The 15,640-nt window shown below is 38.5% G+C and overlaps 1 protein-coding gene across 3 annotated transcripts in view; it reads left to right on the forward strand.

The window, feature by feature from the left end:
* LOC133517067 (uncharacterized) overlaps positions 1-14,504 on the forward strand; it is a 36,292-nt gene extending 21,788 nt beyond the window's left edge. For all 3 annotated transcript variants that reach the window (XM_061850210.1, XM_061850211.1, XM_061850212.1), the window contains exons 10-15: positions 27-209; positions 1,811-1,965; positions 3,499-3,632; positions 3,739-3,875; positions 4,099-4,224; positions 7,067-14,504. In XM_061850210.1, the coding sequence (XP_061706194.1) occupies positions 27-209; positions 1,811-1,965; positions 3,499-3,632; positions 3,739-3,875; positions 4,099-4,224; positions 7,067-9,759 (3,428 nt within the window). In that variant the 3' untranslated portion in view covers positions 9,760-14,504. The remainder of the gene's footprint in view (positions 1-26; positions 210-1,810; positions 1,966-3,498; positions 3,633-3,738; positions 3,876-4,098; positions 4,225-7,066) is intronic.
* Positions 14,505-15,640: the final 1,136 nt, after the last annotated feature.

Below are 15,640 nucleotides of genomic sequence, written 5' to 3' on the forward strand. Positions count from 1 at the left end.
AATTTCGGTCTCTATTCCTCTTCCAGGCCGGCAACGCTTGTCGTCCCTGTCGGAGGAGTGCAACAGCGCGCCGCTGCCGGCCCGCGCGCGCTTCGGGCTGTCCGTGTGCAGCGCGGCGACGCCTCGCGCGCCCTCCATGCCCGCGCTGTATCTCGTCACGCACACCGGCGGCCTGCTGCACCTAGTGCTGCACGCCCGCCCCGCCAGGAGTAAGGATATTTCTGTTTCTTTGATCTAAAAACTGGACATAAAAAAGGATTGACACCGAAGCAAATTTATGATGATATGCAAAGTACATTAGGGCAATCCTGTCATCATATACGATGGTGAAAAAATGGGCAGCTGAATTCAAGCGTGGACGAGATAGTATCGCAGATGACGCTCGTCCCGGGAGGCCAACAACGGTGACTAACACGGTCAATGTGGCAATTATATGCGAAATGATAATGAAAGACCGGCGATTAAAGGTGCGGGAAATCGTAGGCATCTGTTATGAAAGAACTCAAAATATTATTTTTTATTTATTTAGAACACAAACAGTCACATATACAAATGGATTTGAAGTACAATGTAGAGTACTTAACATACTTAAGAATCATAGACCTGGAGGTTCATTATTAAGTACATAATAGGAGGAGGTTTATTATTAAGTATGTTAAGTACTCTACATTGTACTTCAAATGCATTTGTTTGTGTTCTAAATAAATTAAAAAAAAAATAATGTTAACATACATGGAACAAGTGCATTCAGTTCAACGAGGACTATGTAGAAAAATAAAAATAAATTAAAAAACCTCTGTTTTGTTTTTAATATTCAGGCCGCGAATTTTTCAATTCACCCTCGTAAGTAAAAACTGTAAAAAGCACGAGTTCGCAAAAACCAAATTTGCGAACGCTAAATAGCTACGTAAAGTGGCACTTTTTTAGTAACCGATAAATGAAAATAATTGTACGAAACGCATATCGGAATAGGTTTACCCAATGTCTCGGTAGATGGCGCTGTTACATCGGTCAACTAGCGAACGTTAGTTCAACGTAGTTTTATAAGGTGTTAAACCTTTTTTGTATTTTTCTGAGTATCTGTGTGGAAATTTTTACTAGTAGAATAAATGTACGTCAGTTTATTATTAAATTTGGTATATGTTCTTGCTTCCCCTTCGAGACCGTAGTGCAAAATTGTACAATAATTTTTAACTCAATAAAGTTATTGTTGTTCTAACTGTTTCTCTCGCCCTAGGCAAAACAAGGTTTTGCTATCATAAAAGGCCTACGCGAACAGTGTTGTCACATACAATTTTGCCGAAATGGTAGAATAGGGTGCAAAAATAGGTAGAAATGGGTGGAATTTAAAATGAAAAATAGGTAGATCTACCACTCAATAGAAGTACATTTTAATGATTAAAATTTTTTGAATTATTTATGAGTTTTTAATATTGTGACGTTAGTACACATGTTCATTAAAGAAATTAAAACATATAAGTTAGGATTTCCATGGTTTCTAGGTAATAAACCTGCTTGTATAATCTGTTTCTTTGGCAAGTTTTCATTAAATCAAATCTAAATTCGGTAGAAATTAGGTAATGTTCCGTCACATGTATTGAGAATTGCTTACAATTGTACTATTTTGAAAAATAGGTAGATTTCAGGCCGAGGGAGGTAGATAGGTAGAACGCAGGTAAAATAGGTAGATCTACCAAAAAGTAGGTAGATGTGACAACACTGTACGCGAAACACGTTCGACGTGTTGCATCTCTGTCTCTGGCGCTGTGTTTCTGTCTTTCATGCGTTCTTTAAGTAAAGTTGTTTCCAGGTATCCCCAAAGAAAAAGTGTGCGACGAGTCTCCGATCGAGGTGGAAGTGGAGCACGTGGCGCAGTGGGCGCTGGCGCGGCCGCCGCCGCCTGCGCCCGACCTGCTGGCGCCGCTGCCGCCCACCAGCCCGCTGCTGCAGCCGATAGGCAACAAGGTCAGTGTGCGACGAGTGTTTGGCAGTGTTGGTACTGTTGGTAGAAATTCGAGTCATTAGTCTACATTTGAAGGTCTCTACTTGTTTTAATTCGTTTTTATTTGTCTAAAGTCCCGATTCGGGTTTTTAAGCGAGTCATTTTTGAGCGCAACTCAAAAGAACTCGAACCTCGGAATAGAGACTCCGACAACAATATTGTAGGTTTTATCTACATCATCAGTAAAGAATGTAGGCGTTTTTGTAGGTTTTGTATACCTAACTCGTAAATTTTATGTCAAGACAATGGATTTGTTATGTGAAAAATATTGTGTTCTCTGAAAAGGGCTCGAGCCTCTACGAAAGAATCGGGGTCTCTTAACAAGTAAGGACTCAAGTTTCAACGTAATTACTAGATTTTGAATTGGATTCATAAAAACTGAGTTGTCTTAAAGCAGAGTATTCAAAGTTTTGACAAACACTACTCTTCATGAACGGTTTTCTCATTAGTCATTGGTAGTGGGACATACAATTAGCCTCATGCATGAAGTTTAAATTTTAACGAAATAATTTTTAATATTCGGATGATTGTAACCGTTATAGCATGTTAGAAATGAATTTCCGTTATTAAATTATCATTTAATTGCTTAAAATAATAAATAAAAAGTACAAAAATTGCGCGTGAAATGCTAATGAGCGAAACTCAATTAAGAACCGGCAAATTGCATATTTTCTATACAATTTAAAGTTTGTTTTTTTAATTTAAAAGTTTTGTGCAGAGGTTTGACTAAAAAATATACGATTCTATATTGTCTATAAATTCGTAAATACTTAGTTAAATAAAAAAAAAATCATTAAATTAATGAATATAAGTGATATTCAGGCTTCATAGTGTAGGTACTTTCGAAGCTTATGGCCCAGCCCGAAAGGTAAGTAGTAATTTGTTATTGTTACCAGATCGATTGAAATCTACAAACAAAATTGGTTTACCCTTGTATACTTCGATTTAATTTTTATTAGAAAAACTATTGAGTGCTATTAGACATTGTGAGCTGCATTTTGAATTTGTTATTATACTGTGGTAAAATACAATGCCTATAGTATGGATTTTAGGTCCATCCATGGTATTTAAAAATAATTAAATGAATAATTAGTGTCTATTAGCTGAAATACACGAACAACATTAGTCACAAATGTCATTTATGTCGAACGAGTGACGTCATCGGCCCTGTAGAATTCGCGCCAAAAATTATGAGCGTTTTAACTGCTCTAAATTTTTCAACATTTTAAATATTTTTTAATAAAATAATTTAAAGATTATAAAAGTATCTTGTTTTTTTTCCGGCGTTGAACCGATATCAATAATGATTAAAAAAAATTAAAAAATCATGCATGAGCCGAATTGTATAAATCAAGTTAAAGTTGTCACTTCTCAACTTTAATACATATTTTACAAATTAAATAAATAAGAGATAAACCATTTTTTTTAAGTCTAATTGAAGTCATCGGACTAAGGTCTGATCCTTTCCAATATCTGATTTTCTTATTTTTTTACAGTTAAGCTGTGCGGACATGTGCATGAGCGAAGAGGAGCGCTGGCTATCGCAAGTGGAGATAGTGACCCATGCTGGGCCCCACAGGAGATTGTGGATGGGGCCTCAGTTCATTTTCAAAACGTATAACACCACTGGGTAAGTTTAAAAAAAGCAAACCAGCCAATTTTGTGAAAGATTTACGTTAAATTCTAGTTAGCTACGGTTTTATGAATCATATGACTCAACGTATCCATTTTTCCAGGTCGAACTCCTCTCTCTCCGAAGCGGAGGCGGTGGAAGTGGACACGAGCGCAGCGGGAAGCGTGGCGCGCTCCAACCCCGTCAACATGCCGGGCGTGCGGCCCGTGGTGCCCGTGATGGTTGACTCCGGCTCCGCCAGTGAGTTGTACACCTTACTGCCTAGACATAGGGCCCAGTCTAGCTCTCTAGCAGGAGGTAAAGTAGAGCAAAGCAGTAAACTTAATGATTCTTTTTATGCGAAAACTCAATCTGTCGTAGCATTTAACAGTAGTAACGAAATAAACAAAAGTAGTCTTTACATTTATGGTCAATTTTAAGAAGCAATGCAATACCACAAACTCAATGATAACAATTGATGCAGGTTCCCTCGAGCACTCCCCGTCGGACAGTTTCCGGCGCAAGTCATTGCTGGCCGACAGCGGCCGCGCGTCCGTGTGCGACGTGCAGCTGAGGGAGGACCTCGCCGAGGCCATGAAGGAGGACCACGGTATGTACCCTTCCTGAAACTACCTTGTTGAACGTCGAACAGTGTCCGGCGCAAGTCGCTGCTGGCCGACAGCGGCCGCGCGTCCGTGTGCGACGTGCAGCTGAGGGAGGACCTCGCCGAGGCCATGAAGGAGGACCACGGTATGTACCCTTCCTGAAACTACCTTGTTGAACGTCGAACAGTGTCCGGCGCAAGTCGCTGCTGGCCGACAGCGGCCGCGCGTCCGTGTGCGACGTGCAGCTGAGGGAGGACCTCGCCGAGGCCATGAAGGAGGACCACGGTATGTACCCTTCCTGAAACTACCTTGTTGAACGTCGAACAGTGTCCGGCGCAAGTCGCTGCTGGCCGACAGCGGCCGCGCGTCCGTGTGCGACGTGCAGCTGAGGGAGGACCTCGCCGAGGCCATGAAGGAGGACCACGGTATGTACCCTTCCTGAAACTACCTTGTTGAACGTCGAACAGTGTCCGGCGCAAGTCGCTGCTGGCCGACAGCGGCCGCGCGTCCGTGTGCGACGTGCAGCTGAGGGAGGACCTCGCCGAGGCCATGAAGGAGGACCACGGTATGTACCCTTCCTGAAACTACCTTGTTGAACGTCGAACAGTGTCCGGCGCAAGTCGCTGCTGGCGGACTGCGAGAGGACCGCGTCTAGACCATGAAGGAGGACCACGGTACGTACCCTCCCTGACACTACCTTGTTGTACGTCGAACAATGTCCGGCGCAAGTCGCTGCTGGCCGACTGCGAGAGACCCATCCCGAAACTAACCGGTAAGAGGATAACCGTAAGTACCCTTTACTAACCCATGAAAGCGTTGAATATTTTGTCCTTAGTTGGTATAATTCGAGATTGAAGTTCGCGTTTGAGCTTGAACGAAACTTGAGTCGTTTGTAGGTCGAGTCCTTTCTTTAAATACTATAAATTAATATTTACATTTTTTATGCGTTGTTTTTACATATTAGTAGTAGTAAAACCCTATTTTGTACAAAATGAAATGGTTAGCAACATTATAACACAGAACATTCGTACAACGGGAACAAATAACAAACCTTTACTGGAACATTCATTCATGTACATAAGCTGAACAGTCTCGCAATAGCAGCTCAATAGCCAGCCAACAAAATTGTTTTGTACAGATTTTCAAGATGATAATTGTTGAGTGTTTTTTTTAAATTTATAACTCATAAAGGGTAAGATGCAGGGCTTCATAAAAGCAAAGAGAATTTGAAATAGAGGTGGATTGTCAAAGAAAACCATGTCGCAGTAAATTCACTGCCATCTTTCGACACATGATTAAAACTTATAGAACGCCATTTGACTTTTAACCTTATTCTTACACTAATATGTGTTATCAGAATGGCGCCATCTAATAGATCAAAGGCCAAACGTATGGCGGCAGCGTTTCGAGCAATGGACCCACAACCATTAGATGCCCAGTAAAATGGCGCCCCTTTTAACACATCAGTAAAAGAATAAGGATCAAAGTCAAATGGCGTTCTAAAAGTTTTAATCACGTGTCGGAAGTTGGCAGTCAATTTACTGTGGCTACAAACATTTCTTTAACAATCCACCTCCATTTCAAATTATCTTTGATAAAACTGAGTTAATTTGTTCAAATTCAGACTCATAAGACTCGACTCTTCACCAACTTCATTATTATCATTGCATGCCACTAAAGTAATTAGGTACAGTCGAGTGCGTTCGCGGAGTTCCACTTGTGAAAAATTGCTGGTACCAGCGGTACGATAATACTTGGTATAGAATTAAAACTGATTTATTTTTCAAATTATACTTTCAATGACTTTGAATTCGCAATTCGTCATGGTCGAACATTTTTATTGTTATGGAAGTCATCAAGTTAATGTATTTAAATAATCTGTCTTAAAATCTAGTAAGGATGAGCTTATTTAATATAATATTTGTTATATTTTTGACTCGCGTTAAACATGTTTCGATGCTCCATGAAATAAAATCACTATCTGCTTGAAACGGAACTATCTTCTAAGTGATAAGTGCCAAGAGTGGAGCAGAGAAGAAAGCATTGCGTCTAACGCATGAACTATACAGCCAAAGGCATCCATCTTACCCCTTGTTGGCTTCACGACTGTGAAAGATATCCTATCGGCCACGATTTATCTGTTCAAGTAAAAAAAAATCTCTCTTTTCTTGTATGGTCACCATCAAAGAAAAAAATCAAACTTGTTTTCATTACTGCAGTTATGATAAGAAGTGGAGCGTACGTTATTTCATAGAGAAATAAGTAAGCATAGAGTGCTGACTCCATACATCAGTTTTCTTACCAATACGCTTATTATTTTTTATCAGTACTGCTAATTGACAATAGATTTCGCGACACCCGTGATATCTGAATGAACCCTGTTGCTGTGTAAACTGGCGGTACTGATATGTGGACTACGAAAATAATAAGCGTTTTGGTAAGATGTTGATTTGTTAAATTGCAATGCGCCATAGCACTCAACTAGTTTTTTTTTCTAATTTATATTCAATTACTATCATTTGTTCAAGATTGAGTTGGAACAATTTCTTTGATGGTGACTAATAAAACTTTTTTACCTTTACTTGTGTGTTATCAACCCTGTTCCCTTGTTATTACTCTTTCATACGTTACTATCAATCGACTAATTCTACCTAATTGGGCAAGCGCGATACTGATAAAACTAAAAACGTACACCTGACTAAACTGCCACTGACTTATTTAGCTCGCTTCGCTGCCACTCGCAAGTTTTTGACCCCGAACAGATAAGTCGACGATTGTTTCCCGGCCCTAATGCTTTTTTCTAAATCTCCTCGCGTGGAATAACGTGGTTGCCTTTGGTTCGTATAGGGTGGCCGCGGGAGGAGGCGCGCACGGTGCGGCGCGCGGGCACGGGCGTGCGGCGCGCCGTGGACCCGCTCGGCACCGTCGTGCCGCGCGCCGAGCCCGAGCCCGGCCCCGAGCCCGCCGACCCCGACCTGTACACGCAGGCCAACGCCGACGAGGGCCGCTTCCGGCCCGTCGTGCGCGCGCCCGCCGCGCTCGGCCTGCCCGCGCACGTGGTCGCGCGCCCGCTGCCGCGCGACACCACCATCCCCGTGCAGACCGTCGCGCCGCGCGCCGCGCTCACCCCCGACGACGAGCCCGTGCCGCTCACCACCGACGTGGTCATCCCCGCCGCGCTCACTGCCGTGTCCCGCTGCGTCGTGGGCGTGCCGGACTCCGGGTTTGTGCCCGTCGAGTGTGGCCTCCAGCGTGTTCCCCCCGTAGATGTGGTTGACGTTACACCCGACGTAAATAAAGATCTCGAGCGAGAGAGTGATGTATGGAAGCGTGAGGACCCGCGTGTGAGCTCGGCCCCGGCCGAGCGCGAGAGCAATAAGGAATCACTGCCAAAATCGAATCGAGCCTCGGATGATATTCAACCGATCGCTCGAGCTAGAGTTAAGAAATCTCCCACCCCAAAGTCAGTTAGTGATAGTGAAGTTAAAATTAAGGAAAAACCTAGAGACATTAAGGAAAGGGAGAAGAATATCGAAGGTGCTAGTAGGGATGAGTGTGAGCTTAAAGAGTCGAGAGTTCCGAGGAAGTTGGAGGTCAAGCCCGATGTTGTTGTTGATGACGGAAAAGTAGATAAACGAACCGAGTCGGTTGCTAAAGACGAAGCGCCAGTCATGAACGCCGTTGCAGTTAACATGGAGGACACTCGTCCGAAATCGAAGCATCTGGATAAAACTGGAAAATCAAAGGTAACTGAAGATAATCGCGATAAATCCAAAAAAGGCGACAGGAATGAAATGTTGACTAAAGACACTCATGATAAGTTTAAAAAAGTTGATAATGCAGGTATTGTAAAAGGCGCAACTGAAGAAACCTGCGACAAGACTAAAAAGAATAATCAAATAGACCCTATAAAGCCAGCTATGAATGAAGCCCGTGAAAGAACCAAAAAAATTGAAAACCTAAAACCAGTTACAGAAGAGGGTTCTGAAAAATTAATAAAAGTTGAATACACGGATGTTGCAAAAGTAGAAGAACAAGCTTGGGATTTACTTTTCAACGAATCCGAAAGGCCTGCAGTTTTGAACGTAACGCAACAAACTATTGTAACTGACAAATTCGATGACAAACCGAAATCCAAGAAAACTCGTAAAGGTAAAAAAGGGCAGGAAGATCTGCAAGCTAACGAAGATGAAAATAGTTTTATAGAGATTCACGCAATCGATGAAGCTAAAACATCTTGTGGCGAGCTGGTATCCATTTCCACGCCATTGGAGGACATTGATTCAACTAGTTCTTATTTGGCCAAATTAAAGAAACCTCGTTCATCTAAGAGTTTAACTTCTGAAAAGGACGATGAAACAGAAGTTAAGCCACTTGAATGCTTCCCTGACGATGACTACGAACTTACTTCACTTCAATTGAAGGGAGGCAGGAAGAATTCATTGGTATCATCTTACATAGAGGGTTGGCCTGAACCGAGTCCTGTCAAAAAATCCGTCGCATTACCAATAGAAAAACAAACATCAAGTCACCTGAAAGTAAAACATGATGTTTTAAGTACTAGTGAAATCTCATGCACTTCGCCTAAAGACGTCCCAAAAACGAAGAAGAGCAAATCATTGTCTCCATATTCCGATGCCAGTAAGAAACATGGTGACAAAGCATTCGAAACCGAGAAAAGAGATGTTTACGTTATCGATTCTACGAATGACGAATTTCCTGAAATTCAAATTACCAGAGGCAGCAAAACCCGGAAATCACCTCAGCCCATGGAAAGAAAAAACGTGGAGAAAGAGACTCTTCAAGAGAAACCAATAAAATCCTGGAGTTCCATCGCTGCTACGAAAAACGATAAAAGAGATGAACCTACTATGGCTTTGAAAAAATATGAAAGATGTGACTCTTGGGAAGAACCTCATGTTGGGACTGGTTTAGAGTATCCGAAGTCTTTCAAGGACGATCGCGTGTCCTTGCAGGATAAACTTATCGAACTCTGCAAGAGAACTGATATTATGGTTGCAGAATGTGATGCTCCAGATGAGCTTAACTTTGTTGAAGAACACCACACTGATCTACACGATCTGCCACCGTTAGAACCCTTAGATTTCGGCTTAGACGACTACAAACTTGAAGTTATGAGAGACAGTCTTTTGGAAGTAAACGATACAAAAATCAGTAGCCCGATATGCAAAATAAACATTGACGATATACTATCGTCTATTAAAGAAACCACAAGCAAAGCCATAGAATCGAGTACCTTCAATTTAGTCGATTTGGAGAAGGTGCCAGCCAGGAACGAAAAAGGTTTTAGTGTTATCGAGAGTCAAAAGATTACGACTCAAGAGGTGAAAATAGATGATGAAAGCAAAGAAGGGGAGAGTTCAACGATGGAAAAGTCGTCCGACGACGACAACGTATCGCCCCTGGCGTCCACCGACAGCGACAAGGAAGAAAAGCGGACCGCCGGTGCTGCAAGTGTGCTCCTCCCTTCGGCAAAGCAATCATCCAAATGTAAGAAATCGCGTAGAAAGAAGAAGTAACTCTAAAGTATGTGTTCAAAATCATAATAGCTTCATTTATATTATAATGTCGCAATGTCACTTCGTAAATATCAATATTTGATGCTAATTACTTATATTATAATGTCGCAATGTCACTTCGTAAATATCAATATTTGATGCTAATTACTTAGATTCAATATAATTTTAATATGAACGGTTCAAAAAAAGTGGCTGTGACATAATCGGACAGACAGACGGACATGACGAATCTATAAGGGTTCCGTTTTTTGCCATTTGGCTACGGAACCCTAAAAACGTCATAAATATTTTTAACCACTATGATTTTCGAACTTACTTTTAACAGTAAATTTTCAAAAATTATTATAACTTATGCCACAATAATTAAAAAAAAATAAAATAAAAAATCCATAAAAATCATTGAAAATGACAAAAATATTGTTAACGTTTTTTTTGTGAAGATAGTTAATAATAGCGAGCGATCTTGCGTTTGTTAATATTTTTTGATAAAAATGTTTAACCGTTTTGTCTGAACAATTTTATCAAAATCTATCTTCATAAAAAATATAGTTAAGCATTACAACAGTGCTGCTACAGTACTTATTTTTTTAGATTATTTGATTACTTTATATACATAGTGTTGTAGTATTTGTAGTAAACTTCAATGACGGACACTAAGTACGTTAGATACTATTTTGCTTTCATTACCAACACATGCAAATGTAACCTTTTTGGCTCTGCCATAGTTGAGTATCTGCTCGGCCAGTACGACAAGAAAGTACCTCATTATTTACCATTTATAAAACCCTAATCATATTTTTTGCGGTATCTAATAGAATCTCGAATGTGTGCTTTTTTCGGCAATTTCGATATAAATAATTGTATTTTATTACCTCAACACAACATACGTTGACTGAGAGGCGTAGGTTCTGCCCAGTAACTGATCTAATGGCCGAATCCTGATTCTACAAGTTTGGTGCTTTTGAAATTTTAACCTAAATTAGCATACCAGTTATGCAAGTTTGCCGTAGAAGTGGCTGTCATTATTTCACTTCTAAGGGTGTTTTCACATTGTACATGTCATTGTAGTCTTCGTCGTCAAGTCAGTATTTTCCTAGAACAGATTCCAAATCCAAATATACATGTCGATTATGGCTGCTTAAAATTTCAGTTACATGGAAGTAATGTACCCTAAGGTTATAGGTATATGAGTATCGGTCCAATTCGCACACCCGCTAAGTGCTAACCACTAATCTCAAACCTGTGCATGGTGGCCACTCTCGCCCTCATAGTTGCGACTTGCTTGTGACCAAGTCACTCGGTATGAAATACCTTCTCTTAAACACGGCTGTCTTTATGTACAAATACTTTTTAACTATCCAGCAAGTATTAATGTAAAGGTTTTGTTTTTATATTAAGTTTTATGTTGAATCATGACAAATATTTATTTTTTCTATCTTAGCTTTTATTTCGTGTAAATGTTTAATTAAATTATGATATTTAGTGAATAATTTTAGTATTCAATTAATAATGTTTAGTGCATAATATTTATAATCATGATCACTGTCTTAAATGAAATTATTTATTTTTTGCTCATTTCTTTGGAAATAAGTTAAGTGATGAAATAAAAAGGCATATTAATAACAAAAATATAATAATAAAATTAGACAAAAAATGTGAACAGCGACGTGGCCCTCAATCACTCGATAGATCGTTTTCCCTTTGGACGTAATTTCAGTTTTATTAAAGGATTTAATTTGAGTTGATAAAACAAGTGTTTCTGCTGTTGCGCAGCCATAGCCGGGTAAAAATAACAAAACTTTGGGGGTAGCGGCATCATTCGGATGGCCTCGCATCCTTCTTCGAAATAACGAAATAAATGTCGTAGGTACCTAAAATTACAATGTTTACACAACAACAAGGTTCGCAAATAGTGAATCTATGGCGGCCTTCAGTGACAAGCAATGTATGAAGTTGTGATAACATGTTTACACGTTAGTAACACTAAGTGACCTAATTTAATAGGAAATAGAGCAGTTGTGGAAGGATGAGTGCTTAACATTTTGTGTGTACCATTTGAACTGAGATATCGATTGACCTATTGTACTATGCATTGACATTTTGTCTTTGGTTGACAATATGGTATCTTATGTTATGTCCTCCGAACTCAACCAGATTTACCAACTAAGTGTGTAAAGAAGTAGTATTGTACTAATGTTAATTATTTTATTGAAATCTATTAACTGCAATTACCGTTTTGTTTGAAAAATTACAGCAAATTTGAGATATTACCATTATCTGACAGTGTAACACATGATATGATAATGATGGACGATAAAAACGCAACCATCGTATCCCTACAAAGTTTAAAAAAAGCAGTCTTTATTGGCCGGTAATGTATAGTTATGATGCTGGAGGGAAGAACTGTATACAACAGCACCACTTCAAGTAGGACGACGTAATGCCGTTATATAAAGTCTCTTACCAACCAGCTACCTTACTTACTGCTGTGGCGCAGCGACTCGAAGTGGATCTTGGCTACTTAGCTTCGAATAATCGTAATAAAAATTAAGTTAATATTAAATTAAGGTAAAATTATAAATTACCACAAAACGTCTAAATTCCTATTAATATAATAAAAATGTATCTCTTTTGTCCAAAAGTATCATACTTTTGGACGAAAAAGACATACGTACATTTATATTTATTGTTAAAACTTTTTAAATTTGTTATCAAGATTTTTTTTGTCGAATATAGTGAAACCTTCTCAATTTACAGTTAATTAGGAGATGTTACGGTACCCATGTACTTCTGAAATTTGAAATCTATGTTTGATCTATTTCAATGGGTGTGGCTAAAATCGCTCACTAACAAACCTGCGGTGTTCGCCTACTTATTAGCAAAACGTTTTGAAATTTGAAATTTTATTGCTATTTTTTCGTTTCATTAGTTTAAGATTTTCCGTTATTTTTTATTTAACCGTTTGACCGCCTAAGAAATCAATTGACGCGAGTGGCCGACAAGGTTCACGATGACGTGCCGCACACGATAGCCGATAACACGTTATAAAAGCGCCTAAGAACCCTAATAAGTAACAACAGAAGACCCGCCTAGCAGGTCGCTGGCAATGAATGTGTTAAAAACAATTTAAGTGTATTTTTAGACCTGAGACACTTCATTTCAAACAATTAAAAAGTCGCGGCTGATTGACACTGCTGGCTGAATAAGAAGAAATACATCGGTGCTTGTAAACGTCATAATAAACGCGTGTTGTAGATTTAATCAACGTAATGGGATTACTTAGACGTTTTCTGGTAATCTAAATGAACCAACACATACTAACCTCATTATGAAAATCATGTCCCTTAACATTTATGTGCCGATGTGAATGATAATTCACCAACTATATTTCCTTTGCAAAGAGGTATTAATTAACCCGTAACGAATTCGAATTAGGTATAATTTTAAGGCAGCACTTTTGGACTATTTTTGATATGTATATTTTCTTAAATTAATTTTAAATTTGATTTAATTGCTACAGCAATGATTTTAATATTTTAGTAAGTTTTTAATAACTCTTTAAATGGTGTCATTAGGGCCGTATGAATTCATAAACAATATATTAGTATTATTTTAATATACTAATTTTAAATTCCAAAGTACATGCAAGAAATGTCAAGGAACATAAACTAAGAGTTACAAAAAATAATTATATTTATAACACTTTCGCTTATTTGCAAGTACAAGATAGATTTATATACATAATGAGACGGATATACCATAGCGTGACCAATGTATTGCTAAGTATGTAAGTTGCAATAGTAACTGTTGATTACTACTAGATACATGTATGATAGGTAAGATCATTGTGCTCAAGTAGAGTTAACCTTTTGATCTCGTGCGTCGTGAACTTGTCACAGTTCGTATTATATACATTTTGAATCTCTAAATATTTAGACTTCAGCGGGATCAGAAGTCAAAAACTCCTTGTATTAATTGTATGTACGGCTCAAAATTCTTTTCGTTGTCTTCTTTCTGACCACTTTGTCACGCTTGTATTTGTGTTTTCTACCAAATCAAATAAAAAAATTAAAACGAGTACTATTGTGTCTTTCTGTCACTTTTTGGGGACAAAAACAAGACAAAAAGAATTTTGACCCATACACGTAAAAAAATATTCTAATCCAGAACATGAGGTTATATGTAATACAGAATTCAGTAGTTGATAAATGCATACAAATAATAAATTTTAACGGAGGTCCTACCTCGGACATCTCATGTGTATTCGAGCGACAGAGACAGATAACGAAATTTCGTAGATTTTCGCGGTAGGCCCTCTGATCAACCTAACAAAATAGTGTTTTGGATGCCATAAAGTTGTCAGAAGTTGCAACTTACTGAAATGTAAAGCTTATTTTATGTAATATTGATAAATCTGACATTGTATTAATTGCCCCTATAATGCTAAAAGTGCAAAAGCTATCGTATATTAATAATTATGCCCATCCATACGCCTCATTGGGGTGCCTGGGTAGGGTAGAAACACTGTTATAATATAGAAACATTTTCTCTTTTTTTATGTAAATAGAAAAATTTGTCCAATAATAAAACTCGAATTTGCTGTAGTCAGTGTTTTCGCGTGTTATCAAATTTATATTTGTAAATTCGGCTGCCTTGTATCAGTATGATTTTGTTGATAATGTTATGGAGTGTTTAAAAAAAATAGTGATAAATTAAATAAAAATGAGAATTCAAAAACCACAAAACGGTGTTGTGATTTTGGTATCCCTTACGAAGTAGAAATGTAACAACAATATCTAGTGTCTTTTATGGCAGAATTTATAGTTACCTACCTATGCTTCAACTATATGAATTTCAATAACTTAAGAAGTATATTTTGACAGTTATGTATTGATCTTTATATTTACGAAGCTAAGACCTACCATTTAACTGATAGCCTAGGGCCTGTTTCACAATGTCCAAGTAAAGTCCTGAATAAGTAACTTGCCACTTATCTGACGAATAAAGTCATAGCTGGCGTATCACAATCTTTAAAAAAGGTCAACTGGTAGATAAAGTGCAAGAAGTTTTATCTGGCAGTTATTTTTTTTGTTAATTAGCTATCCGATACTTTACTTGGACACAGCTTGGACATTGTGAAACAGACCCTTTTACAGACAGACGACAGATTTCAACCACGCATTCCTGCGGAACAAAGTATTTTTTATTGCGTTTTCTGCACGACACGTCATTTCTTTTTACACCTTAGCGAAAAAAAAACATTGCAACGAATAAGTTAAAGTTTTTTTTAATTTACGTATAAAAATTGCGAATTTCCTTTAAAACTTCAATGTCTGTCAGTACTCACACTTAGGTATGTCAAACCAAGTCACATAGTGGCAGCGTCGCAGCCGAAAAGACGTATTTTATTAGGTTGTTACAGAAACATTTTTTCATTAGAATTGTCATTATCTCTAAAACAAGAACCCTTTGTAAGACATTTTAGTCACTTAATGCGGTCAAGAATATTAGCAAAAGTCACCACTTATTACCACAAGCAATAGATAGTAACATTTGTCAGATTGACTTTACGTAGATATTATGCTTTTCATCCAAAAATTCAAAATTAAAATTGAGCGTGCTTATTTGCTCAATCTTTGTTCTTAGGATTTTTGTGTTCACGTCGAAAAACATAATCCCATAGCTTTAATTACCTTGAACTGGCCTTTACCTGTTTTAGTGGAGTAATGCTCAGTAGCTACAGAACGCGCACTGGGGAAATGGTTTCAAGTGATAGCTATTTACGCTGTTGTCTGAGGGCCGCGAACAACTTCGTTAAAGTAGTTAACTTCGAGCGATAAAGAGGCTGTTGTATTATGTTTTATCTTACCCGCCATATGTT

The sequence above is a fragment of the Cydia pomonella genome, chromosome 4, assembly GCF_033807575.1.
Source record: "Cydia pomonella isolate Wapato2018A chromosome 4, ilCydPomo1, whole genome shotgun sequence".
Lineage (NCBI taxonomy): Eukaryota > Metazoa > Arthropoda > Insecta > Lepidoptera > Tortricidae > Cydia > Cydia pomonella.